Source organism: Temnothorax curvispinosus, unplaced genomic scaffold, assembly GCF_003070985.1.
Source record: "Temnothorax curvispinosus isolate PA1 unplaced genomic scaffold, ASM307098v1 QBEX01013138.1, whole genome shotgun sequence".
In the NCBI taxonomy this organism is placed as follows: domain Eukaryota; kingdom Metazoa; phylum Arthropoda; class Insecta; order Hymenoptera; family Formicidae; genus Temnothorax; species Temnothorax curvispinosus.
Genome location: NW_020222918.1, coordinates 1,804,402 through 1,831,538, shown reverse-complemented (window position 1 = coordinate 1,831,538; position 27,137 = coordinate 1,804,402). Strand labels below are relative to the sequence as shown.

Below are 27,137 nucleotides of genomic sequence, written 5' to 3'. Positions count from 1 at the left end.
TTATTAGTAAGAAAATGGAAATGCCTAACAGCATTTTTGTTTAACCGGATGCTCTGGTAACGTTTTTGTCATATTGTGACTATTAAATTTGAATTAATCGATTCATATATTAATAAATATACACTTGTTTCATGTAATGGCTTAAATGGTTTTAAAATATTTTCTTTTTTTTTTGTAAATTTAAATTTGAATAAATAAATATGTTGTACAATGGGCATAAATTTTGTATACAAAGGGAAATATGGGCACCTATCTTCTACTTCAAACAAACAAAAATCACTGAAACGCCTTGTGTTGTCATTGTTATTTGTGTTTTATAAAAAAAAAAAGAAAAAATCGAGATAAAAGTAAGCTATGCTTTATCAAAAAATATTTTATGCATCACATGATTTCATTGTACATGGAACAATTGTTTATACATGGAAATATATAATATTTTAATATTTGTATGGACATTAAACAGCATATTTGAAGTGTGCAAATATGTAACGTTTGAAGGAATTGTGGAATGTAAGTTGCTTCGTAAGAATTCATTTCCATGTGGAATTATATAGCGCAGATAGGATTAATTGCTAATTTTGACAAATTGCAACTGGCTTTTAACCGATTGCTGAACTTGACTAAGGCAGGAATAAAGAAAATATATATATAATATATCAAACGTTGTAACAACACATCAAAGTTTTACTTTACAATGACAATGTCACTTAATATTATCCGAAAAACAACTGTGTCGATTGTGATTATGTTGCAAGTGTATGGTCACCAAGGTGTACTTAATAATAAAGAACTAATCTCTCTTAATTGCTGATATCTTTGATCGATCGTCAAAGTATGCTCTATATATAAAAACTCCTAAGGCAACATGTAACACTACTACTGCAACGCCAGCCGAATACACGTTACTTGGCACATTGTTGAGACCTAATATACCTAAACATAAATTACAAAGACTTTATTAGTTATGCCATCGAAGAAAGCAGAATATTTCAATTGTAAGATAAAGAGTTCTACAAAAGAGATACGCGGAGGAATAAATTTCTTTTCAATAGTTGCGCCAGGAATTGTAAGTTTGTTACAGCATATTCGTATAATTTTTTCTCACGTATATATCTCACATATATATTTCGTACCATCAAAGAGAAAAATTTTGCTTGTGAAGAACGCTATCACAGGTAGCGCGAGTATTACCACACTGTGATAAAAGACTGTTTTGAACGCTTGCAGCTCTGTTACTTCCTAAAACAAGAAAGTAATATATTGAGCTGGTATACTTTCTTTATCAGTATAAATAATTTTATATACGCAGAAATACATATTATTTTAATACCAAACTTACCTTTTGCTCTGACATGATGGCGACTAACGTACGTAGATACGTAGGTAGGTGTATATAGATGAATATCAAGGTTGTGAAATTAGAAAAATTGATATCGACATAAATATCAAATTTATAGAGGCAATAAATTCTGCTGAAATATAGATAAATTTAATATCGATTCTCCGTATATATATATATATCTCGTGTATCGTCCCACGTCCCACCTACTTTGACGTGACGTTGCGAACTTGCGACTGTTGTGCGAGACCGCGATCAACCGGAGCGGAGACCCGGAGTAAAGAGTAACCACGAGAGCGAGGTTATAGGTTATATACGTTTCCAAATAGTACGGGACGTGTTCCACTAGGGACGTTGCGTGTGCCCCGTTTCGTCACGTGCCGAGTTTTCGTATCTGCGAATGATTGTGTGCGCCTGGCTGGAGGAGGCTGGATTAGCCTTTGCCTTTATTTATGGAGTTATGATTGTGTAGTACGTACGTACGTATAGAATTGCTTGCGGCGACCACGACACAGCTGATTCACCCGATTGTTTACCGGAACAAAAAAATGAACGACCGTTATTTGCAATAACGGATGTACGGATGTACCTTGCTGATTGAGAAAGGAAATCACGTTGGATTCCGTTCAAACATGGGATGTTGCTACAGTTTTTGTAAGGAGGACAACGGACCGCAGGTATAAAAAACATACTGAGGATAAATAGCTTCTGTATTTGTCATACCTTATATATATATAATTACTGATAAGGTATATATATATATATATATATATACCTTATCAGTAATTATATGCGCGGCAATCCTCAAGAATTATCGCGGCTAACCCGCCTACTCGGCGACGGTGATTACGCCTCGTAGATATATCGCATATGCGATAATATTTATGTTAGAATGATAAAGAAAGTGACGATTGTAGAAAAAAAATAGCAAAAATGAATTTCGATGAATTGCATATTTTAAATATCTATTACGAATGTTTCTTATTTGCAGAGTGGAGAAGCGAATGAGAGAACACATTTACTGGTAGATCCTGTCAGTAATAATACAAATATCCCGAGAGTACATAGGTAAGTTATTTCACATGTGTTTATCAAACACGTGTCGTCAAGCGTAGATATTTTGGGGAGATATTCAGTTTCAAATATTTTCAACTCACAAATGAGACGAATACAAATCTTTTGGCTTCTCTTTTCCAGCGATGATTATGTTAACCAATATGCAAGTTCTGTGCCTAAGAAGACGGATGAACAAAGCGCATTGAATAGAATTTTACATGAAACTGCGGCGTGAGTGGATTTTATTTTATTTTATTTTATTTTTTTTTTATATTTGACTTAACTTATTGGTCTTTTTATATGATTTAGGGCCGGTGGTTGTTCCAACCTGTTGGTAAACTAACCAATAGTTAAATCAATGCCTATCTTTGTCTAATGTATAAACAAAGACATATATGATCTAACTATTAGCTTACCAACAGGTTGGAAGAACCGGCCTTTAGATTATTAAATTTCTCGAAAGATATAATTTTCTGCAAGAACTTTGGACTCGGGTTTTTTCTAGTTGAATCTTTTTCTTCCAGTAATGTCATAGACGTGGGTGCGTTAGACACGCATAATCTAGAACAGCATGAATACATGGATAGATCTCGGGCGTATTCAAAGAGAATAGAATCAGGTCGAATTAAACTCCCTGAGGCTGCGTCTTGCCTACTTAAAGATATACCAGCTCCAGAACGAATATTAGCGGCCGATCCAGTCGCCGCTGAAGATCAAGAACTGGTAGGTACTCACAAAACTATTTTTCTTCATTTATTGTATTTATTGTTGTGATAGCACTTAATTTGATGGCAATGAAAATTAATACGTGCATTAAATATATAGATTACAGAAATGCTCAACAAGGCTGTGACAGCATTAGGTGATGTAAAAGTTGAACACAAGGAAGATTTGGTGGTGCCGTTTCTATCGTGATCGTTAAATGCCTCTTGAATTAATTTATAATTTCACCTCATTTTTTTAACTGGAACTTTGACATCATACGATATTAAAAGAGGATACATTTGTCGAAAATAAATCGACCCAAGTCCGAATTACAACTCTAGCTTGTGTTAAGACAAAGGGTCGATTTTAATATCTAATATGTAATGTATTATACAGAGTGTTAAATTACTACCGTTGTTTATGCTTGCTATGTACCAATAGCTTCACGATTATTGAATAGATATACATTTTTCTCTCGTATTTTTTATTTCAAGATTTATAATTAAGATGTGCGCCATATAGTCTTTTGCACATTTTATCCATGTAAAATTTTTGTGTAAAATTCACTTGTTATTGTATTGTATCGATAAATACATACATACATATAAGATATCCTGTCACTACCGCATGCGAACACTTGATAGCATGTTTTTGAGTCAATTTTGAATCTATTGCTCTTCTACAAAAAAATATCGGAGAAAATCATTATTTTTTGCGATTTAGCATCTCTTTCACCTTATATATCTTTAACAACATATGATATTAAATCTTAAAATTCTGTGAAAAGAAAATTTACTCAGAACGATTTGATAAATGTACATAATTTTGTTATTTAGTTGCACCCTTAAAGTTAATTTATAAAATGATCTTTCAACCGCTAATTATCCAACTATCAATGTCTGAATGTTTTTCAGAAGAAAAATCGATTCCAAAATGACCAAAGAGTGTGTTAATGCTTATGCAATAACAGCAGGACATTTTGTATATAAATAATAAAAAAGCTATTTTATCATTATATTTAATAAACTCAATCAAATCTTATATGACTATAATTTTCTTGTTATTACAATATTATAAAGAAAAATTTAACTTTATTATCTTCAAAATTTTGAGAGGGAGAGGAAGAGGGGGGAGAGAGAGAGAGGATTTAGAATAACAATGTCAAATTACATGAAGTAATTACATAATATAACTTATAATTATTTATAAGTAGATGAAAAACTGACAAATATTAACTAATGTTAATAATGATTAATTTATGCAATATTGGATGTATAATTAATACAAAATTAGGAAGGAAGAAAAATATTTTTTCTGACATAGACATATACTATTCTTCTCTATTTTTTCAAGCACTTCTGAAACTTAAAAACTGAATTCTATTTGTAGAAGATTTAATATTTTTATACCTAGAGAAAATTTTGTATCTATGCGTGTGTGTTAGTGGGTGCGAAGGTATATACTTTTGAGGCAGGTAAAATTGTATTGTGTCATGTCATTGAAAAAGGTTCGATTGTTAGAATAGCTGAAATAGAAAAGAAGGTCAAACAAGAAGTATATTGTATACATTGTATTCATTGTAAACAGATAATTCTTTGTTTTCTTAATCTCTTAGTTTTACATTATTATATTCTTAAATTCAAATTAAAGTATTCTGTTTTATCTCCACTGAAATTGTTGGATCGTTTTGAGCAATATCGAGAAACGATAAACTTGTACGTTGATTCTACAATGGTATCGTAAAATGGATTTACAAACAACGAGTTTGAAAGAAAGAGAAAGAAAGGAGAGAATATCCCTTTCGTTCTTTAGAAGACGAATTCTTGGAGAGCGAGAGAGCGAGAGAGAGAGAGTGGCAAATTGAGCGTAAAGTGGCAAGTTGAACACTTTGAACAACGCGCGTCAAGGGAGTCAAGGGAGGGGGATGAGACGCGTAACTCGATTGGCGATCCGCGTAGAGGCGCAGAGGGGCATCGACCGATCTCGACCGTCTCGGCGTCGGACTGCCATCGGACTGGCAGTTCGCATCGTTCAGTGCCACCAATACACAAGAGCTGGGGACGCTCTTTCGCCGACCATTGGTCCTCAATTCGCCGACCAATTGGGACAGTGCCCACGAAAATATCCAATGTAAGTTCACAAATTATCAAACATCAGCCCGATACGCGCAGCGCGGTCGCGCGCCCACGTTTGCGATTAACCCCGATTTTGCGGCCGCGGCCGCGGCCGCGTCCCGTGTCTCGTGTCCCGTCGCGCGAGCCAGCGCCTTCACCGACGCCAAAAAAGCCATTGCCGCACGCCACACGGCCATGTTTGCCGAGGCTGAGGCCGCCGAGGCCGAGAGGCCGAGGCGATATCGTGTTCTTCCCACACGCGGATGCTCGCGTCCGCGTCTCATCAGTCTGATGGCGATCGATCAGGTTTCCCGTCACCGGATCACCGCGGTCGAGCGACGTCGCCGACGTCGCGTGCACCTGCGTACGTATCGTGGATCGCGTCGGCTGCCTCGACCGCCCGCATCTCCGCCGAGAAGCGTATGCTGCGAAACGCGCGAAGCGATCCTTCTGGATCCTCGAGGCGCGCATTCCCATCTTCACGCGTCGACGACGCTCGGTACTCGGCACCCTCGGTACGCTCGCGACTCGCGGCCCTCGGGTGCTCCGGTCTCGCCCTCGCCACTTTCGCCTCGTCTCGCCCTCGCCTCGTTCGGCTCGTTCGCGAAACATGGCCTCGAGATCGCGCGTGATCGCACGCGTCGCGTCTTGCGCGCGCGATTGCACATCGCACATCGCACGTGGCGAGACGACAACGACGACTCGACGCGCTCCGCAGTCATCGCTGGTCAACACCACTAATGCTCACGCTCACGTCGCATCGTTTCTGGACTGCTTCGTAATAAATTCCGTGTAGCGTTGACCGAATACCTAGACAATGACGATCTAATATGACCGGTACACACATCCATATCAGTTATATCTAGTTATATCCAGCGTTATTTATTCCAACATATTTTTATTTGCGACTTTATGTCTTGTCTAACGTTATATTTTGTTCAAAGTTTTTTCTTTTATTATTATAGCGAGGATTTACTATGGAGCAGCTTAGCGAAGGACAAGCGGTTGTAGTTGGCGGTACCGGTGGAACTGTTCAAGTTGTTCAGATGAGCCAGGGGGGACAAACCATGATGCTTCCACAGGCGATACAAGTAGCGGCGCCTAATGGACAGATCCAAGTTGTTCCAGTTTCTAGTCTGGCTGGCACTGGCCAACAGATCGTTATTCAGCAACCACAGACCCCACAAATCATTCAAACTCCCGATGGACAAACTTACATCTACCAACCCGTGCAGTTGGAAGGCCAAGTACAGCAAGCGCAACCAACGGGTAAGTGTTGTGAGGTTTATTTATAGGTTTATTTATATGTATCTGTTTCGTGTAGCTTTATCTAATTTTTTTTCTCTCACCCTTTATTTACAGTAATAAACCTTAATGGTAATCTCATGCAAATCGCTGGTACAACGTCACAAACTGCAACGACTGCAGCTACTACGACCCCGGTACAACCTTTGGGCAGTCCTACGTCAACAGTTTCACAAGCCGGGAACGTCGTTATGGTAATAATTTATGGAAAAGTTTTTTTACTTAAAGTCCACTTTTTGTCGAAATTGATCTCCTCATGCTATCTTGTGGCATTTTCAATAAACTTTCGTAATTCTTATCCGTTTTGATCAAGAACAGTTACAATTTATTGAAAATAAGACCGAAAGATGTATCGTGCTAGGGAAAAACGATCACAATCCACGCGCTTGTAGAGAAGAATTATCAAAATCCAACATACACTGTAAACACCAAGTAAACACTGTATTCCGATATTCATGCCAGTACTTTATTAATAGCTTCCTAAGGCTGCGGTCAAAGTGACACTACAAATGTTTTGAAGCGTTCTTCTTCTCCTTCTTTCTTTATTGAAAGAAAAGAGAAGAGGAATGCCTCGAAGCATTTGTAGCGTCATGTTGACTGTAGCCTATGATATCTGATGTCCTGAAACTTGAAATTTTTCCCACATTTTTTCAAAATTACTCCAGATGGATATATATATATATATATATATAAATGGTACAGGGGAAAAACGATCAATGTCCATCTGGAGTAATTTCGAAAAAATGTAAGAAAAATTTTACACACGCATACATTGTCTATTGTGTTCCTATTTACTGATTAACATATAAACTTTCTGAGAATTAGGAATAATTAATGCTTCATTGCCACAATTATTAATTAACCATGTCTCATATTTTGTAATTAGATGGTGCCAGGTAATAGCGGACAAACACAGTTCCAAAGAGTAGCGTTACCTAATGCTGAGCTTCTGGAAGAAGAACCACTCTATGTCAACGCAAAACAGTATAGACGGATATTGAAGCGTCGTCAAGCCCGTGCTAAATTGGAAGCTGAAGGGAAGATACCCAAGGAAAGGCCAGTAAGTATCATTCAATTTTTACACGTGTTTCTTTTTTAATAAATATTTGAAATTAAGATTTTTATGTTTACTTAAATATTAGTTTTGCATAGAATTTAAAATTATATTACCTATATTTATATTTTACATTACATACTGTAATATCTATTTGTGCAATATTTGGATTACAAAGACGAAAGTAACGGAAGATTTAATTTTACAGAAATATCTCCACGAATCTCGTCATCGACACGCGATGAACAGAATTCGTGGTGAGGGCGGCCGTTTCCATTCAGGTCAAGTGAAAAAACGAAAGTAAGTGTTAATTTGTATTTTCCTAATACAAGTTTCTCTTGTAAAAGAATAAAAAAACGGTGTCTCATCTTGGTAATTTTACGCATATAAGAGTGTAATGGTTCCAGTAGAGAAAATGCAAACTCCACGATTACCCAGCACATCACAACCTCAACCAGCACCGATAATGTTCATACTGTAGCAATAGCAGCTGCAAATGTAGGTGTACAATATCACGACACAGACAATATGGCATCCACGATTGTACTTGAAGTAAGATAATAGTTTCTATTCTCTAATCGAAGTCGCTTGTGATTTCGCAGAGGTGCGAATTACATTTGCCGTTTCTAATTGTTTGTTGCAGAAGCCAAATATTCCTCTGCGAGATATGATCTCTGATGACGACATTGTTACCTCGAACAGTCATTTGATATAGATATAATATTATAAGTTGGATTAAAAAGGGAATGATTGAACAAGGATGAGACTTTTTTATGTGTCGATGATTATATTGAACATCTGCATTTTGTAAATATTCCGGTGCGATGTATAAGTATAATTTTTACAAAGAGCTGCATAATTTTTAAATATCGTGAAACTGTACATAAAGTGTTCCAGATATACTATTTACTTTAGATTCTTCGGTGGATTTAGATATTTTCCAATAATCAAACATTGTATTGATAAACCAAATTCTGAGAAGCAAAAATAGACGATTAAAATATTCTTATCACGTAATATTAAATACTATGTATATAAATATATTACAAACTATTGTATTAAATATATTACAATATGTCTACACTTTTGTCTTGCACTTCAACAATTTAAAATCTAAGGTCTATTTGAAATCAACTGCAGAATATGAAGAATGATCTAATAACATGTAATATAACATACGTTTAAAAATATATAGTGTTATTGGAAATAAATAAACGTTCAACATTTCTATTAAAGAATGGAAAATGAAATTAATTGCTAAATTAGCAAAAAATGTTTATTCTATCGTTCTGAAGCACTTTGTGTAGATACACACACGCACGTACGCGCGCGCGCGCACACACAATCTGGCAGCTTTTACATTTGTGTGATAATTTTACTCAAAGATATTACACAGTTTTTTTATATGTGCGAATTAAATATATGAAAAATTAAGTTAATCTTCATGTTTTCAGAAAATAAGCTATAAATTAGTATTAGAATATATTAGATATAACGTATAATTCTCTGTGTGAATGTATGGATTCTCTCTTTATCGAATTTGATGAAGTCTGAATCTGAATATAGCCATCAATATTGTGAGAGACTGAATGAAATCATAAATTGTATATATTATTATGTGCTGGGTATTTTTTTAGATTTGATTAAGATGTTTCTTTTTCTCTTTACATACATATATAATTGAACGCCGTGAGTCAACAATAACTTTCCATCATATGTTTACTTGTAACCGACTGAATTATCAGATTTCTCGAGAAATACTCACCCAAATTAGAAAAACAAGACAGAGTTATAAAGAGAATTAAAAGACTTATAAAATGATGTGTTATTTGATTTTGGAAAAACAGTGGAAAATTTTTGTTGGCTTATTCTGTGTATATGCATATACATTTAAATATATATAAAATTTGTGTTTAGATATCTATCTACATACACGCCCGCTCTTACACAAAATTATAAATATATATATATATATATATACAATTTGTGTTACAATTAAAAGATATGAAAAGTGTAATTTTGTGTAACGCTGTATATTTATCTATATATAATTTTTTATGGCAGATATACTGTTATTTAATCAAACTTGATTTTTCAATAGTAGATAATTATTAAAATTATTAAAATCCGAGATATTTGTGCACTTAGTAAATACGTATATATTTCTAATTCGGAGATGTTGATTCTACAGTATTTGGCGGTTCTCAAACAACGCAATATTTTAAAACATATACAAGATTATTATTTGTATAATTTTATTCATTTGCTTGTATTTTAAATTAAAAATTTCAAGCTAAACTTTAATTCTTTATTATCTAGTATAAATTTCAGATGTCTTTATTATCACCTCTTATTATTGTTTCGTGTTTCTCTTTATTTGTCAATCTCAAATATATATTATAAGGAGTATTCTGGTTTAAAAGGCCGTAAGAAAAGGTATTTTTCGGGAATTTTTTGTGGGGAAAAAAAGCAAATAACGTTAAACTTTGCATGTTCTTTTAGCGTTATTTTAAGAATATATTTTTATTTTTTAAGTAACAAAAACGCTTTTCTTTTTTATGTTATATCATAGTCACATAGGATCTTGCAAAAAGAAACCGTATATGGCCGGTATAAATAATTCTAGTTGTTTTAGGTATCTGAAAAACTCGCAAAAACAAAAAATTTTTATTATTTAGGAGAAGTCTTTTATGACCTTTCAAACCTCCTTAAGAATACCTCCTTAATCCATGATAATTAAATATACAAATTTTAAATGCACAAGAGACAATTTATACATCAGATGATTGAACTAGTGAAGAATTACTAGAGGAACTATCACTAAAATCAACTAAGCAAAAAGGTTATTAATATGTTTGCTAATGATATTTGTGGCATATCAGTGAACTTGAAAATATTCAGTGGGCGAATCTGTTACCCAGATAGCCAAATGCTGTGAGTTTGCTGCCATGTTCCCAACAAGCAGTTTGTCGTTAACAGTAGGCAACTAATTTTGACAAACTCGGGACAAGATGAGACAGCATTATGCTTATCTGGTTGAACTCATGTGAATTATATTTCTATTAACAGCAAATTGATTGCAACGTGCCAGCATCAATTTGTGAGGGATTTGTGACAATTTCATATTGTCAACACTTCGTTAGCAACGAGATATAATTAAAAAACTTCATAGCTTGATGACATACACAATAACGGATGGAAATCATTATATATGTGTTGTTGCTGTCATGTTTGCATCATGATGCTTAAGATGGAACGATGAATCGTTCATTGCTGTCATGTTGCTGACATATTGCAGACAACATAACGTACTGATATTGTGGACCGTTTGCTTTTGAAATTGTCAGCAAATTTACAGCAAATATATGAATATATGAAAACACATGCAATGCATTAGCTCAATATGCTCTATCACGCTTGGCTATCTGGGTATATCGAGTATTTATATTTGATATAGCATGCTTGTGTATTGGTATGAATGTGTGATATGTATAGTTATAGATATATGTATAAGTGATTTATCAAGTAATTAATTGATTTATCCCGAAAACATGGGATAGAAGTTGAAAATGTAATTATTATATATATGAACATAATATGAATTCTGTTTTCTAACAACTTGCATATTATTATTTTACTTTATTTGTTATTTTTGTTACTTTGCATGTAATCTTCCCTGCCCTTCCCCGCTTTCCAACGCGAATCTTATATCTTTTATTTATAAAATTCAGAATAATTTAGAATATTTTCGTAGAGAAAGGTAAATTTTGTTATAGTGTTAGCGAACATTCTGACTCGAGATATTTTATAGGACTCCTTAAAGAGTTTTGCAATGCAATGTGGTCCTTCATATCTGACGGGCTTCGTAGTTTAATCCTTTCCCCAACAATTCCGATTGTGCCAGTATATTCGGAAGTTCCAGTTCTATATAGAAAATTAGTAAACAGTATTTTGAAATCTGAAATTGTCTCAAATTAATATGAATATTGGTGCGTATTTTACGTACGTCACACGAAGAGTTTTTCTTTCTTTAAGATTAGGATCCAAATTGTTGCACGGTTTAAAAATTTTCGACGGTTTTATCAATTCTCTCGGTGCGATTACCCATGGATTTCGATACGCACGTCTTTGAATTGTCTCGGGTATAATCCAGCTTTGCGGCAACGTTATTTCCTTATGATGATGATCTGATTACGATCAAAAGTACTCATTTGTGATACAATGATAGTGTGATATTAAATAAGTAAACAGAATTAAACGGTACTGTGCGTGTGTGTGTGTTCATATAATGTTCTATGTTTCTAAAGATATAAATATTATTAGCATTGGAAATTTTCTGTGCTAATAATATTTATATCTTTAGAGAGACATAGGACATTATATGAGCAACACTGTTTAGTTTTGTTTAGTTATTTAATATCACAATATCACGGCATTACAAATAAATAAATAAATAAATACACAAACACACACACACATGTAATGATATAATTATTACACAAGTAACGAACCCTTTTCAAATTCCTTCAAATAATCCAGTTGATATATGGTCTTCATTGATTTTTTCTTCTCGCGATCTATCACGTTTTCATCTGGCACGATTTCCGGTAGAGCATTTGTTAAGTGGGGAAATTTGTCGCGTATCTGTATTTTCGATGACGTACAATTACAATAATACACAATCACGATTATAAAAAGATTTATATTTTTACTCTATTTAAATTGTCCACTGGATCTTCGCTTCGTTCGTTCTCAGGTAATAATCGATTTTCCAATCGCGTGTTCAAATATTCTTTGTACGGTCTATTCAAGATGTTCAAGGATGATAAATATTTTGATAATAACTTGTACTTGTTAGCTCTCTTATCTTTCTTTCCGAGATAATCTTTCTTGTAGATCGTTGTAAAATCTCGTAAGTCCTCAATATCATCGATCACTTCCATCGCGTTAATTCGAGCAATTTGTTTTATAGAGAGATTTGGCAGATAATTTACTTTGTAGAGAAATTTATAAATGTTACCAGCGGAATTATATATTGGGTATTCAGCAAAGATAATGGTTGTGCAAATACTAGTAGCAATTTAACGTGTTTGGTTATTAGTATAAGATTCAACAAATGAGCTTCAAGTGTCAGAAAATAACAACGTTTAAATTATTTTGCTGAATGTGTCTATCCGCTGCAACGATATATTACATCGTGATGATATTTCTATTTGTTTTGTTAAAATGCCATTTTTTTCGACGTAAATATAAAAAGATTTATGATGAGAAAAAAATAGGATCAACTTTCTTTTTTATTTTACATTAAATAACAATAAGTTTCAAAGATGCCTTCAAGATCTTATTAAAGACCGTTTTAAAAAAAGACTTCTTGAAAAGAGATATAGGTATGTGTGTCATCTGAAAATTACTTTTTATAAGATATTTTTTGTAATATGTAAATTGTAATATGTAATATGTAAAAATTATTTACATTATTTATTTTATTATTATCGACTATAAAATTGATTAAAATATGTGACATGAAGTAAATTACTGTAACATCTGGTCTATAGAAATATTTGCTCAAAATTTTGGCACAATGATATTTTGGCCAAGTATTTTAGAAATGCATTAGCAAAAAGAACACAAAACAAGAGCTAGAATCAATTATACTTGATAAAATCGTTTATTATTAATGATGTAACATTTATATGTACTTTGTTAATGATAAAAATTAATTTCTATTTATAATAATATCTTGTAAATTGTAATCTATTATGCAACATTGTAATTATATTTATATCTTGCTTATAAATGTAAACGGGCGGAAGATAATAAAGTTCGGATTTTTAAAATTGAAATATTTGGCATTATTGGTAATATTATTGGTATATATGTACATTTATACATGCCATGGTTTGCTTTATCTTGTTTTTAATCATATTCTAATGCTTCGTCGATTTTCAAGAGTTTTACATTTCTGCGGTTCAAATCTCGAATTTAAAATCTTAGAAATGCTCGGAATCGCATTTTTTTAAATTCTCGGGAAACTTTTGAGATTTTAGATATCTAATAGATAACCTCTTCAAAACCCCTAATTAGATTCTGATATTAAGTCGCTTTTCGAGACTTTTTAATGTTCGTAATTTAAAATCCCACTTTATCTTGCTTCTTACTCTTACTATTTCCTAAATCCAAGATTACCGTTAAACAGGTCCCGTGAGGTACATTTGAAACCGACAATTTATAATTTATATTTGAAAAATTGAAATAAGTACACATTTATCCACATTTTTCATCTTTTTGCGGATACTTAACGGATTCGTACAAGTAAATATTTTTACAAGAGTTTATAATACACATTCTCTGTTTTTAAGTGAAATTCGAAGCCATTACGATAGTGATAGTTAAACGGATCATTAATTAAAATTCGTTAATTCTATCAAAATATAAATTGATTTTGATCAATTAAGCTCATTGTATTCACTATACAGGTATACTAATCGTCTTGTGACATAATAAGGCTTAAGACCATCTCCGTAGTTTATATATGTCTATATAACGAAGTCTCCGTAGTCTCCGAGGTGTCCGATAACTCATTATATGGATGATATAATATATATCAGCTGATAGATGGTACCCTTGTGTACTATAAACGCCAATTAGGGTACAACGTCAGATTTCTTGCTTATCGCCTCGACACGAAACGTGCCTTTTTACTTCTTCGATCCCTATATATGCTCGTTTATTTCGCAGGAAAAAGTGAACAGACCTTTTTGGAACAAGTATCCACGTCATTATCGGAAATTTTGTAGGTTGGTGTATCTCATTCGTCGCGTGATATATCCTCGCTTTTCATGTTGCTATCATTATCCTTAAATCAGCGTCGAATATCTCTCGTATTTGATCTTCCATATCTTGTTTAAGGGAACAACGAGAAGTAAAGAAATCTCGATATTATATAAAATAAAATAAAAATTAATAAAATATTACTTCTGTTTTTATGTTATTTTCTTCTTACTTAATTTATTTAACAATTTAAAAAAAAAATTTTTTTTATTTAACAAAGACCGAATTTTCCTTTTTTTATTTTATTTCTCTTTTTACAACAATATGCGCTAATAAAAATACTATTAAAAAAATGTAACTTTTTATAGATAGAAAGGAAAGTAGAAAAGTATCGTTTAATAAATTTTGCAATATTTCTTGAAGAGAGAGAGAGAAATTGCATGATATAGTATTGCTCTTAATTCATTTTCAATGTCAGAATTTTTATTTCTAACAATAAGGTTACAATTACGATTCTGATATTGGATATGTATTATTCAACGATTGCTGGTAAAATTAGATAAATCTTTATGTAGAAAAATATCCAGTCTGCCTCTGTAAGAAAGATCGTATCGATAACTAAATATATAAAATTGTTTCTACCGCAACGCGAATGTAGATCATAAGAATTTTAACGCAGAAGATTGAACTATTTTTCACTAGAAAACGCAACATATATATTACATAAGACAACTTTGATTTAGTAATTGGAATATATAATGGCAAATTTACGGTATCCTCGTAATACAATTGCGACTATATTATACATATATATATTATTTATATATAGCTAGTGAGAAAAAGAAAAAGCAAACGCGGAAATATAAATGTAGATTATATGGGAGATAAATGCAATTTATTCAATAATCCGAATAGGATGAAGGAATATATCATATCATATTCTTGTAAGCGCAATCGTTCTATTGAAGGTCTTCCCTTTTTCAGCCAAAGCTGCCCACTGCTGGCATGGCAATTTACAGCTTCTATCTCAGCATTATACCTTCGGTTGTTCTATACCACGCATGACGGCAACCCTCTATTCTCGAAAGGAGAAAGTCACCCTATTCATCCGTAAATTACCTATTTTCGACTCGCTTTTTTATGCACGGAACTTTTTCTTCGTTAATATATACATGTCAGCATTACAATTAAGAATTGATATATTTCTTTATCACTTATTCATTCGTAAAGAACTTTTATTGTAATTTCATTAAATAAATACGTAAAACTTTTATTAGGGCAATTAAATTATAAATGAAAAAAATATATATATATACGTATGTATGCAGGAAGACACGCTAACAATATGAATGCTTTTAGCTAAATTTATTTTAACGTTGTAAATAATATTGAGAATATTTCTAATATTAGAGAGAAGTATATAAGTATATGTATATGTGTATATCTCAGAGCGTGTTCTCTTAGCTTTTCAACACTTGTATAGTAAGCTAGATTGTTCTTAAGTAAATGTCGCAAGCAAATGTTCCCAGTTGACGCGAAGGCGTTTATGGCTACGTAATCAAAGTCTGGTTCTGAATAATGGATATTGTTGAAAGCAACTATTTCGTTATATTTTCTATGCCTGATTTAAGTGACAACTTTGCAACTGCGTAACATCGCAAACTTCAAGTTCCTGAATGCAATTCAGGAACTTAATAATGAAGGCGAATTGTCGACGAGCAGGCTTTCAAGTTACATCGGTGTTGCATATGTAAAAGAGAAGAGTGCATATTCTTTATATTCTTTTAATCTTCCAAAAAGACATAAAGATATGAAATGGGGTGGAAACTATTAGAAACATATTAAAGCACGAGTTTAACTTTTATGAAAGAAAATACAAACTATAGAAATAAACGTAATACAATATAGTTTACGTGCTTCTTTATTAAAATGTAAATAAAATAAACGTGTGAAAACAAGAATGTAATACATTTATTAGATTTAATAACAAATATTTAGGCGTCTCTTATTTTTTTTTTTTTTTTTTTACTATAATTTATTAATTATTCTATCTATTAATTTTTATGTTTATATTTTGGCATTTTCACGTCGCATACATGTCATCAAGTTATTCTTTTTTTCTTCGCAAAAACTATTTGTACATAGTGCACATATACAAGCTCGAATCTCGAATAAAGTCGTTTATCATCCATCGTCTTTCAACCATCATGCATTTACGTGTAGAGGTCGTAGAGCAGTTCTGTTCAGGCTTTCACGAGGTTGTCGCGTATCACAGCTTTCGGGCGAGTTTGTCGCAGCGTTTCTTGTCCGTTACAGCTGCAGTCGACGTTTATTCAAAACTGCTTCGCATGAATAAAGTAAATTGCGCATTTTAAAGATTCGGAGGTCGAAATCAAAGTCAAAGAATACAGAGAAAAACAGAGAGAGCGAGAGAGCGAGAGAGAGAGAGAAGGGGGGAAGGAGAGGAGAAGAGAGAGTCTAAAATCTACTAGTTGCTTCGCACAACCAGTTGCTTCTATCTAACAATGAGAGTGTGAGTTTGTCGAGACAAAAGTGCGAGCAAGCGGTAGCCGAAAATGATCGTATTCCTCTGTCCGCTCGATGGGGATGTTTCCGCAGCGTACACAATCAAACGGCGCGCATTTGAGCGCGCCTGGTCCGATCCAGAAGTCCAAGCTCCGCTTCTACATATCCTCGTGGGGGCGCATCGCCACGCCTCCCGCGTCTATATAAGCGCCATGATCGCGGTGGAACCCTCACTCGCACCCCAGTACTCGGTGGTGAGCCCGAGGGTGAGATTCCTTCCCGAACGAAGGACGAGCGGGAGCTGCGGCACAGAGGGAGAGAGACTTTGCGTTTCATCTCTACCGAATTTTTCGTGAACGCAAACTGTGAGCCGAGCGGGCGCAGGTCGTGAGACATGAGGTCTTCGTTGCTATGGTTGTCTCTTCTGTTGGTCGTCCTGGCCGCTAGGAGCTTCGCCAATCCTTACTTCGACGATGCTGGTGAGTCATAGTCTGATCCTGTTTTGCGCGTTAATAGAGAGCTGGAACATAACATAAAAGCTCGGTAAACATCTGCTGGAGCATGTTGGATGGAGAAAACGTTGCAAAAATTTAAGACATCTCTCGGATATATTTACGATGGCTTTGAATGTTTGCATTTGTCTAGGTCACTGTCGCTCATATATAGATTCGAATTATATAATTTCCACGTGCGCGAGAGTGAATAATAATTTATACATTTATGAGCATCAATTATGATGCAGATAATTAATTTAATCTCCATTTAGATAGCGCAATTGGTATTTGCATCGCGTGGTTTACATGAAGAAAGTAAAAAGAGATATATTATTATTTTAAAACCAAAATGTCGAACATTTTTTTAAATTAAATTAATTATCTGTTTACTGTTGATTTTGATATAACCAGCTGAGGGAAAAAGTTTTTGAATATCTTTATAATTACAAAAGAGTGTTACCCTTTTAGTATTTTTTTGCGACCATTAAGATTTTTTAGCCCCAGGCTAGGCGTGACATTTATTTTTTTTGTATGAAATATGTTTTTGATAGAAATCCTCTTTTATTTTTTTAATACCGTTGCCATTGTTTATCGTGCAATAAAAATAATGTCGTATAATTGCCGAGAATAAATATATACATTGAGGCCAAACAAATTTTTACAATATATTTTTTCCGTGCGTCAACTAAAGTATTAATTATCACAGATACTTTAGTTGACGCACGGAAAAAAAGAATTAGCTACTATATAGCAAATTTAGGGATAACTAAAATTTTTTGCAGCAAGAGTTATAATTTAGCAATAGTAGCAAAACTTTTGTTAAAGTTTGCTACTATTTATCCCTATTTTACAATTAAAGCTGTTCCGGGATGAATGTTAAGCGTTATCATTATATATTATTTAGAGTTAAGGTAAAGTGAAAGACTCGGAAAGTCCCCGCGCTCGGCACAATAAACCGCGAGGATCATGCAAGGATCACGTGGAACTTGACGGAAAACAGAATGATCGACGCGAATACGAGAATCCGGTGTTCGAGCTCACGCATACCGACGGCCCAGTCAGCATTCGGAGCGCTTTCCAAATACACGTATCGAAAATCGGAGCACGCGTCGAGATTGCTCGAAACTTCTAGAAAATAAAATCATCGGGAGTGTTCGTGTCCGATCTCCTTGCGCTTCCAGCCGAGGACTCTCCTTCTTGTATCGCGATCCGGTCGCTGCACTTCCGTTTCGCGGCAAGATATCCGACGATTTCAGAGTCCGAGCCGGACTCTTCCCGAAGATCTTCGCCCTCGCGCTGTGCAGCAGCGAGAGACCACAATCAAGATTTCCGTGCGTTTTCGCTCCCTTATACGCGTCCTTTCTCGACATCGCCCAACTCGATTATATTATCAAATAAAGACTTTCGCACTGAAAGTTTCACCGATCACTTTCTTTCATTTATAAGACCCGGCCTCCTCCATTCTCGGTTCTTTCTACAAGAACGTATCAGTTTCCGTACGGAGTTGCTCTATCCTGCAAAACGAAACTGTGTACTCCGAAACAAAAGCTAATCCTTTTTTTCCGTGCACAAATTGCTATGTTACACATTAATTATGTTCTTTACAAAAGTCTATAAAATATTTGGAAATATATTTACGTGTCAATTATTCTTAAATATAAATTTTGACACTAAAATTATAATATAAATATTATGTGCGCAAATAAAGTTTTCTAGTTAAAATGTGAATGTGTCTCATACAGAAAGTTGTATTGAAATAAATCTCTGTTTTGCTAGAACTGAGACTGCTGGAAAATCTCGTTAAACCGAGTTGATAGGGGTTTACCAGGTTTACCTTGTTTGGATCTCTTTTTTGAAATTAACCTTTTTGAATTATATCGAACAGAGAGAGTTATCGATAGTTTTTCGAAAATACACAAACTTCTTAAAAGTTGTTTCAACATTACAAACTTTTTGATTGGATTTTAATTTATTTAACGTTTCGGAATTAATCAAAGAGACTTTGACAATAAGTATTAAAACTTGCAAACTGTAATAGAATACTTTGCTCGCCAGCTTTACAATATATTGGAACTCGTTGAAACTTTTAATATCGACGGATAATACTCGCTTTCTTTACGATCCTATAATTTACTGAAAATCTTGCGTTTATTACCGTACAAATTTATAATAGTTAATATCATATTAATATTAGAGATCGCGCATGTAGCTAAATACAGTTTACACAAATATTTTCTTTAAATATGTTTGTAAATTTATTAAGTCATATAAAAAAAAAAAAACTTAAGACAAGAATGAAGCAAACCGAAATATTTTTATAGAAGAGCTTGACTTGAGAACTGGCTGAATTCGTATAATCATATCATACCAAGTGTCAATGGTCATCGGATCGCGCGTGCAGATAGTGCAAGTGGAATAGGTTTATGCGTGGTCAGACGCGCACCGATTGAATTTTGTGGCGTGCGTTAAAGTTGCTAAATTTAACTAGACGGTTTCCACTTAAAATCTCATTTATAAAACCAACATGTGTGATGTACAATACGTGTACAATGAAAAATATTTGCATAATCGAAATTACATTCGCTTATAATTATCATCCGAAAATATTGTAAATTGCTGCATTGATATAGTGGTAACGTGGAATGTAGAAATAAAACAGGTAAATTTATTTTTGGTTTGATATTAATATTATTTCGTTTAGTCATTTTAGGAAATTTATTTTATAAGCTGAATTTTAAAAAGAAAATCAAATTTGTGTGTGAACACACAAGTATGGATATATAAATCTATGATACTTATTTTTAAAGAGTTAGCCTCTAATAGTTCAGTGCATTGAAAATGATTTAAGTTGATTATAGATCTATATTTAACATGTTCATGGCTTTGGTCGAGCTTTTATTTTTTCAACAATTTTTACGATGACTGCACCGATTTCTATCGTGATAATTGCAATCAGCCAGAATAAATCATTTCAAATATGGAAAAATCTTGATGACTATGTAACAATTGCCAGTGCTAATGAAACCGTAATCTGTTTCCGGTGGGATATTGGTTTCAGAGATTTAATTACGTCTGCGTTTGATTGATTATCGGGGCTTCCTTTGAAGACGTTGCAATTGTTCATCGATTTCTCGATATCTCGTTAGGACTTAGGTAATCGCTAACGCTAAGTTATTCCTTCGTTTTTTTATTTGTTACATCAGCCACATTCTCGTTTATTTTAATAAATTATCTAATAGTTTATTTAATAAATTGTTTTGCGTTAACTTATCAATTTCATACTGAAATCAAACATGGTGATATTGTTCCAAATCTTGAGCTTTACGCATTTTATGTATCAAGATCAACAGATGTGGATGCCGTAATGGTGTATGGTATAATGACTGGATTATCGTGTTCCGCGAAGTAAATTATACGAGATATATGTTTCTTTTCGATAATAAAGATACGATCTTACTTTACGAACAATGAAATGGAATTTATTCTACTATTTTATTCTATTTATTCTCTCTCTTTTTCTCTCTGTCCGACTAGACACTGTTAAAAAGACAACTTTTCGTCGTTCAATAATTTCGCGATTTATTTACATTGAAACGTTAGCTTTCTCGAAGCATTCACATAAAGATGATTGAAATAAAATAGAATGATGTCGAGAAAAGGAAAGGAGAAAGTCAAATAAGGGTGTGGTTCTTAGATTAGTAATTTGAGCTTAGGAGTTGCCGTAATTGACGAAAGAGAAAAGGAGAAAACGGAGAAAGAAAAATAATGGATCGTCATTAATTCGTTTTCCGCGAGATTTGGTAGAAACACTCTCATCTAAATTATCTTATAATTATAATGTCTAATTTTGTAAATAATTATTTATAATTTTTCGCTTAACTTTTTCCATCTTTTTCTGTTGTCGCGCAGAAATTGTGCGATTTAATAATGTAACCATAATTTAATCATTCCATTGCATTCTCAATTTTATTGAGTCGCGAATTTAAAATATGTCATAGAAAATAAATAATATTTGAGGCATTCCTAAAAAATATTATTGCAGAGATAAAAATTGCGAGGGACAAATGCTGCAAAAATAAATTAATATTTATAAAAAACAAGAATAAGTATTATATATATTTAAATTTAAATTTGTTTTACACACACACATATATATATATATATATATATATATATATATATATATAATTTCTATTTATTTTTGGTCTTTCTTGTTTTTTATTATCTAATATATAATTTTTAAATCTTTTTTTTAGTGAATAAAATATTAGGTTGGGATTGCATCACATATGCAGTGATTAAATAATACGAATATTTCGCTTTATTTAATCTGCAAACAATGGAAATAATATACGTTTTCCAGAAAGAAAAGGAACCATATTTCGTTCTATTTGCTTTAATATAACGTGCCCTTTTACCTTCACGCCGCAGGAAGGATTTCCTTGTGTAAGAGTTTTAGAAACACATAATGAGATTTGCCGTAATAATCTTAATGGACTACTATAATTTTCCTTTATGCAAGGTTGCGCCATAGCAAAAACAAAGATGTGCGATAATGAAAACGGATCGATGAAAATTTTAAGTACCTATAACTTTTTACTTGTGATATATTTTGCAATTAGTTAAATGTTAAATATTTTAATGAAATTTTGTGAGTTTTATTAAAAGTGTGTAAGTTATACATAATATATAAAAGATATAAAAAGTTGTATCTTTTCTCAATTACATATTTTTCAACATACTTTTCTACTGCTGGGTGAAATGTCTTCTAAATTTGTAAATAAATTTGCGTTAATTTTTTTTTTTAATATAAGATGGCTATGTACAGTTTAGTACTTTCTGCTTGTTTCGATTTATAAAATCTGTTTACAATTTTGTTTAATATTTCTGGCGAATATTCTGTTTGATAAAATTTATTTTTGCCAAAAGACGGAAATATTTGCTCTAGTAGTCGCGTATCGAGTCAAAGAAATGTATCAAGATCGAATTTGCTGAATGTCTTCGTTGATATTGCCTTATAAAATATATAGAACGATATACGATATATAGAATACTTTTCTGGTTTTACTTTCTCCTCATCTCTCCACTGAGATGTGTTCTTTAAGTCCTCGGATTGTGAGTCGTATGCGTCCTTGATCTATGCTTGTATATAATGATTATTGATACGTGATACAAGTCTTGTTTTCTACTTGCGAAGAATACTTATATCTTTTGGTAATATTAATCCATGAAATAATACGTACTGATATGATAAAATTATATAATTAAGTCTATTTCTCTTAATTTAAAATACAACTAATCTATTAAGATATATTGTAGATTATATTAAAACGTAGATTATATTAATCATTTATTTTACGTTTGCAGAAGATGCAGATGATCTTCAAGGTGGCGATACCTCGGATTATACGGACAACGCTTTGGAAAATCTGATACGAGTTGCACAAAAGTGAGTAGATTATCTTACTAGTCAGTTCCGGTTTCATTTTCCTACGATCTTCCTCTCTCGACATTTCTCCCGAGATCTCTAAAACATGTTTTCCCTCTTCCCGTATTCTTTTTGACTGATTGTTGAAGAAATTGTATACATTTTATGGATGCCGAAAAAATTAGGAATATTTCCTTTCTAATAACACATTGTTGTTAAAATTAATTGTTGATGTATATATATATGTATGTATGCACGTATATGCGTGTGTGCGTGTGCGAGTGCGTGCGCATGTGTGTGAGTGTGCGTAGCACCTTATTATATATGTATATTATGCATATGTGCACGCGTTATAAATTAAAACATTTAAAAGACACAGGTTTCAAAAAATCTTTTATTTTTGCAATTCTAAGAAAAAGTTATTCTTCTAGCAATCATATAATCCGTTTATTGATACGTATACGCGTATATGCGTGCATGGATGCGTGAGACATAGAAGAGACCGGGGCTAAATGGTTCCAGGAGTATGTTGCTCATGTGCTTTTTTTCAGTACTTATCTTCAGAGGAACAGTGGATACAAAATTACGAAATAATTCTTTTAGAATATAGATACTTTCCCCTGAGTTTCATTAATCGAAATAATATTACAGTTAAAAAGAAGAAAAACTGATTTAGTAGTAGCAAAGTAAATTTTCGAGTCTCTCAAAATTTTGTATTAATATTCTTCATCGTGAGTGAACAAAAGTTAAGCGACGTGTTACTAGCTGGTAATAAAGTTTCTTGCAATATATCTTGTATTATATATCGTTTCGAGTAATAAATGCAGTTTTCATTTATAAAACGACTGAAATAGAGCATATGAACGATCAGGATAAGGTTGGCCCATAATTAAAGCTAGCGCCGTGGCAGTCAGATACACAGTTAGTACTTAGTACAGTCTGTCATAGTTCTAACATGAGTTGATAGCCGGACATATTTGAAGAAAACGCAATGGAAGTGTCATAACATTCTCTTTCCACTAATTAAACCTTTTCTGTACTAATCGTATGATTCGTTAAAAATGTATACGTAAACTTGATGCCGCAAATATGAAGGTAACGAAAAAGATGATAAGACTTGTATCAAGTAGCAAATATATATATTATAAATATATACATATTTGTTACCCTATACGCTACTGGGCAACTTAATCCCGGCCTTAAACCAGGGCAAGATGACCACGTTGCTGCATGTTTGTATTTTAGTTATTACAAAACAAAATATACGATTAACAGGATCATGACGGGCATTAGCATACAGGAGGAAGGTTGCCTCTGTCAGATTTGTACTGGCAATCATAGCAATTAGTTGTCTGAGAAGTTATAACTTGGAAATTCTGAAATATGGGCCATTTAGCCCCGGTCTCCTCTACCCCAAATCGATATTGCGATCTTTTTAGCCCCTTCCTTTCGTCTTGATGTTTCAATGTTGTGAAAAAGCGTTCTCTCGATTTCCCTAATCTCGAGTAGACGTGCCTCGTCGATAAACTTGTTTAGGCGGGCTTGCATAAGGCGTGGCGGCGATTGTTATCACCGACGGAAGGACTGCTGCAACAGCTCTAGCTGCCGCTGCAATCTCTGGGGTTCTAATTGCCAATGTCAACGGATGGGTCTCTTTCAAAAGTGGGGCTAAACGATATCCTCCCTCTCCTCTTGCCCTAAATCTTCCTATACTTATGCGTCTTATTTCCTATACGTTTTTTTCTTCTTTTTCTTTTTACTATCCTCCCTCTTCTCCCTTCCCCTCTCTCTCCCCTTCCCCTTCTCTCGCAATCATCTCACTTCTTTGAAAGACTGTACTGACTTCCAACGACGGACTATATCCCTGACTGTATTCCCCCCTCGAGCACATTCGGACGTTCTTCGTTCCTCCCGTAAAATTTAACCTACTCGATGTATCTGGTCCCGTGGGGACGACCCTAATATTTCTTCAAGTCTTGCGATTTATCTTTTTGATTAAAACAAAGGCCTCAATGATACGCGTTGACATCTTTTTTTTTTTCGTGTGTTTCTTAGATCTTTTTAATAGAGAGCGAGAGACAGAAAGAGAAATAGAGAAAGAAATGAGTGATTTTTTTGACATCATGCTTGTGATATCATGATTGGCAATAGCTTGCAAAATGTTATACGCTCTCGGAAACTGTTTACATTCTTCTACGATATCCATAAGTCCAGTCTCTCAATACAACTTTTTATGACTACCTCTTTCGCGATATTCAATGCTCGGGATCAACTGCGTTGACTAATCGATGTGCTTTAACGATCCCCTGTTTCTTTCTAGATCGTAACTCTGATTATAATGTAGGTAATGCAAAAAGAAAAAAATAATTAATTTGCAATGGTCAACTTTAGTGCAATCGATTCTTATCGAGATTCTTATCAAAAATCACATCTACGTACGTGCGCATATGTGCACATCACAAAATTTTTGCAAGCGTTATTAAACTAAAACAGAGTGGCGTTTTTTATCCAGTATGTTTATTTTTATCTGAAAAATATATTTTATTTTTTTATTTTTCTTCGATACCCTTCGATACCCTAAACCCCTCCTTGGATTTTCTGCCGTTTCAACTTCATCAATGAAGGTTGTCGTCGAGTTGGAGTCAGAAATGGCGAATACACTACGGCGAATGCACCCTGCAGACATTCAGAGGACCTTGACTCACATTAATTGATTGTTCATCGGAACTTCTGGATAAAGCGTGCAAGGAATAAAGATATATTGTAACTATTATTTCAAGTCCTGCTTAGCAAAATAAATTTTAAACAGTGTTCAATAAAATTGCTAAGTAACTGCAAAGTACAATAAGTTTTCTTTCTTAAACACGAATTTCTTTATTTTCAATATTCTACAATAAATTCGGACTTCTACTTAAAATATGTATATGTATAAATGCAGTAAAATGGAAAATTACATTCATTTCACGGCAATCTTTCTTGAAAATTTTCCATTCACTTTTTAAATCAAAGTATTATATGTCAAAAATTGTATGTGGAAGTCAATACGTTATATTTTATATATTAATGAATGTTTCAAATATAATTAGTTACTCCTTTCAGCGACTCTATCGGACCTTCGAAAATTAAATTACAGAAGATTTATAGTTTTATTTTCGTTAACAATAAAAAAACATGGAAAATCTCGATGATATATCTATTACACGGAATGTGACTCTTTCGAATCAAACTGGCAATGAGTTAGAATCAATTCTCGTGTTTTCGGGATTTCACAGTCCTCCTGGACAGATAAAAAATTGGAAAACATTAGCGAAAAGATGCCCGATAAATTGTGGGAATTACTACCTTCTGATTGGAGATATCTCTCCGGCCACTTTCGCCAATCAGATCGTCGGTATTTCTTAACTTATTACAAAGTTATTCTGTCGAGGATGATTGCGAATAATCGATAGGCTAATTAAAATTGGTGTAACGACAGATTTTTTGCAACCAAATACGGATACGGATCGAGAGAAATGGAATTATTGTATAGCCATGAGCAGAGATTGATAATTAATATGTATCTAAAACGGCGGCGATTTATCTAAAAGCGTACCTTGATGGTACGTACCTATAGATATGAATGATGTGCAATTCACATTTTTCTCATACCGCATCTTAAACTTTAAACGTATTACCTAATACATGTATGATTATAAAGGAAATACTATAATAATATATGTTTATGCATTGTATTTCAAGGTGGATGTACACGTATCGATATATCATGGAAATATATATATATTAAATATGTATACGCGGAGAAAAAAAATGTGTGTAATTCTCTCTTTTATTGTCATCACTCCTGTATCATTGATAATTTAATTTCCAATTTATTTTTATTTCGAAGCGTGTGACTTTTTCAATATATCTCATCCTCAAGCTGTAAGCGTAATACAAATTAACGTTTTTTTCTCGAGTTACGTGCAAAACAATTAACGTTGAAAACTCTAATGTCTTAAAACTGTTGAGATTTTAAAAATCCAATTTTAAATTGTTCATACTTTGATTGTTAATAAAAATTATAAATTTGTTGAAAAACCCGACTTTTTGAAATAATTTAAGTAAATAAAAAATATGAACAAAAAGATATAGTTTTTGCATTTTGCACCTGCAGAGAGGTAATTGAGAACTTTCAAAGTCACGATGATCTCTTTCTTGCCAGGCCGAGGAGGCAACGTCATGCCAGAGACCTGTAGGGTCAAGTAACTGGATCGTGACGTATGATTTAACTCGCAACGCGATTTTCTTGCGGCAAAGAATTACTTGATAAATTATAAGCATGTAACCCTCCTTACTTATGATTTAT

At 33.4% G+C, this 27,137-nt stretch overlaps 4 protein-coding genes across 7 annotated transcripts; 3 read left to right on the top strand and 1 right to left on the bottom strand.

The window, feature by feature from the left end:
• Positions 1-632: 632 nt before the first annotated feature.
• LOC112463318 (vacuolar ATPase assembly integral membrane protein VMA21 homolog) lies at positions 633-1,649 on the bottom strand. Of its 2 annotated transcripts, none has more exons than XM_025029654.1 (4): positions 1,550-1,649; positions 1,340-1,469; positions 1,134-1,239; positions 633-933 (listed from the first exon to the last, which is right to left on the bottom strand). In XM_025029654.1, exons 2-4 carry the CDS (start codon positions 1,352-1,354, stop codon positions 791-793), a joined length of 264 nt encoding a protein of 87 aa, XP_024885422.1. In that variant the 5' UTR covers positions 1,355-1,469; positions 1,550-1,649; the 3' UTR covers positions 633-790. The 2 variants fall into 2 exon arrangements, with proteins under 2 accessions (XP_024885422.1, XP_024885423.1); XM_025029655.1 differs by having other exon boundaries at positions 1,340-1,472; positions 1,550-1,636.
• Positions 1,650-1,774: 125 nt separating this feature from the next.
• Positions 1,775-3,710, top strand: LOC112463315 (ragulator complex protein LAMTOR1). The gene is made up of 5 exons (XM_025029649.1): positions 1,775-2,016; positions 2,331-2,407; positions 2,537-2,626; positions 2,920-3,118; positions 3,221-3,710. The coding sequence occupies exons 1-5, from the start codon at positions 1,915-1,917 to the stop codon at positions 3,308-3,310; spliced, it is 558 nt and encodes a 185-aa protein (XP_024885417.1). The 5' UTR covers positions 1,775-1,914; the 3' UTR covers positions 3,311-3,710.
• A 1,030-nt stretch (positions 3,711-4,740) lies between these two features.
• Positions 4,741-9,533, top strand: LOC112463313 (nuclear transcription factor Y subunit alpha). 2 transcript variants are annotated; one of them, XM_025029647.1, is made up of 7 exons: positions 4,741-5,230; positions 6,180-6,483; positions 6,577-6,713; positions 7,406-7,579; positions 7,782-7,873; positions 7,981-8,125; positions 8,217-9,533. In XM_025029647.1, exons 2-7 carry the CDS (start codon positions 6,192-6,194, stop codon positions 8,286-8,288), a joined length of 912 nt encoding a protein of 303 aa, XP_024885415.1. In that variant the 5' UTR covers positions 4,741-5,230; positions 6,180-6,191; the 3' UTR covers positions 8,289-9,533. The 2 variants fall into 2 exon arrangements, with proteins under 2 accessions (XP_024885415.1, XP_024885416.1); XM_025029648.1 differs by lacking the exon at positions 4,741-5,230 and adding an exon at positions 5,887-6,051.
• Positions 9,534-17,092: 7,559 nt separating this feature from the next.
• LOC112463317 (U8-agatoxin-Ao1a-like) lies at positions 17,093-26,583 on the top strand. 2 transcript variants are annotated; one of them, XM_025029653.1, is made up of 3 exons: positions 17,093-17,349; positions 22,732-22,813; positions 24,329-26,583. In XM_025029653.1, exons 1-3 carry the CDS (start codon positions 17,265-17,267, stop codon positions 24,462-24,464), a joined length of 303 nt encoding a protein of 100 aa, XP_024885421.1. In that variant the 5' UTR covers positions 17,093-17,264; the 3' UTR covers positions 24,465-26,583. The 2 variants fall into 2 exon arrangements, with proteins under 2 accessions (XP_024885421.1, XP_024885419.1); XM_025029651.1 differs by having other exon boundaries at positions 24,302-26,583.
• The last annotated feature ends 554 nt before the right edge of the window (positions 26,584-27,137 follow it).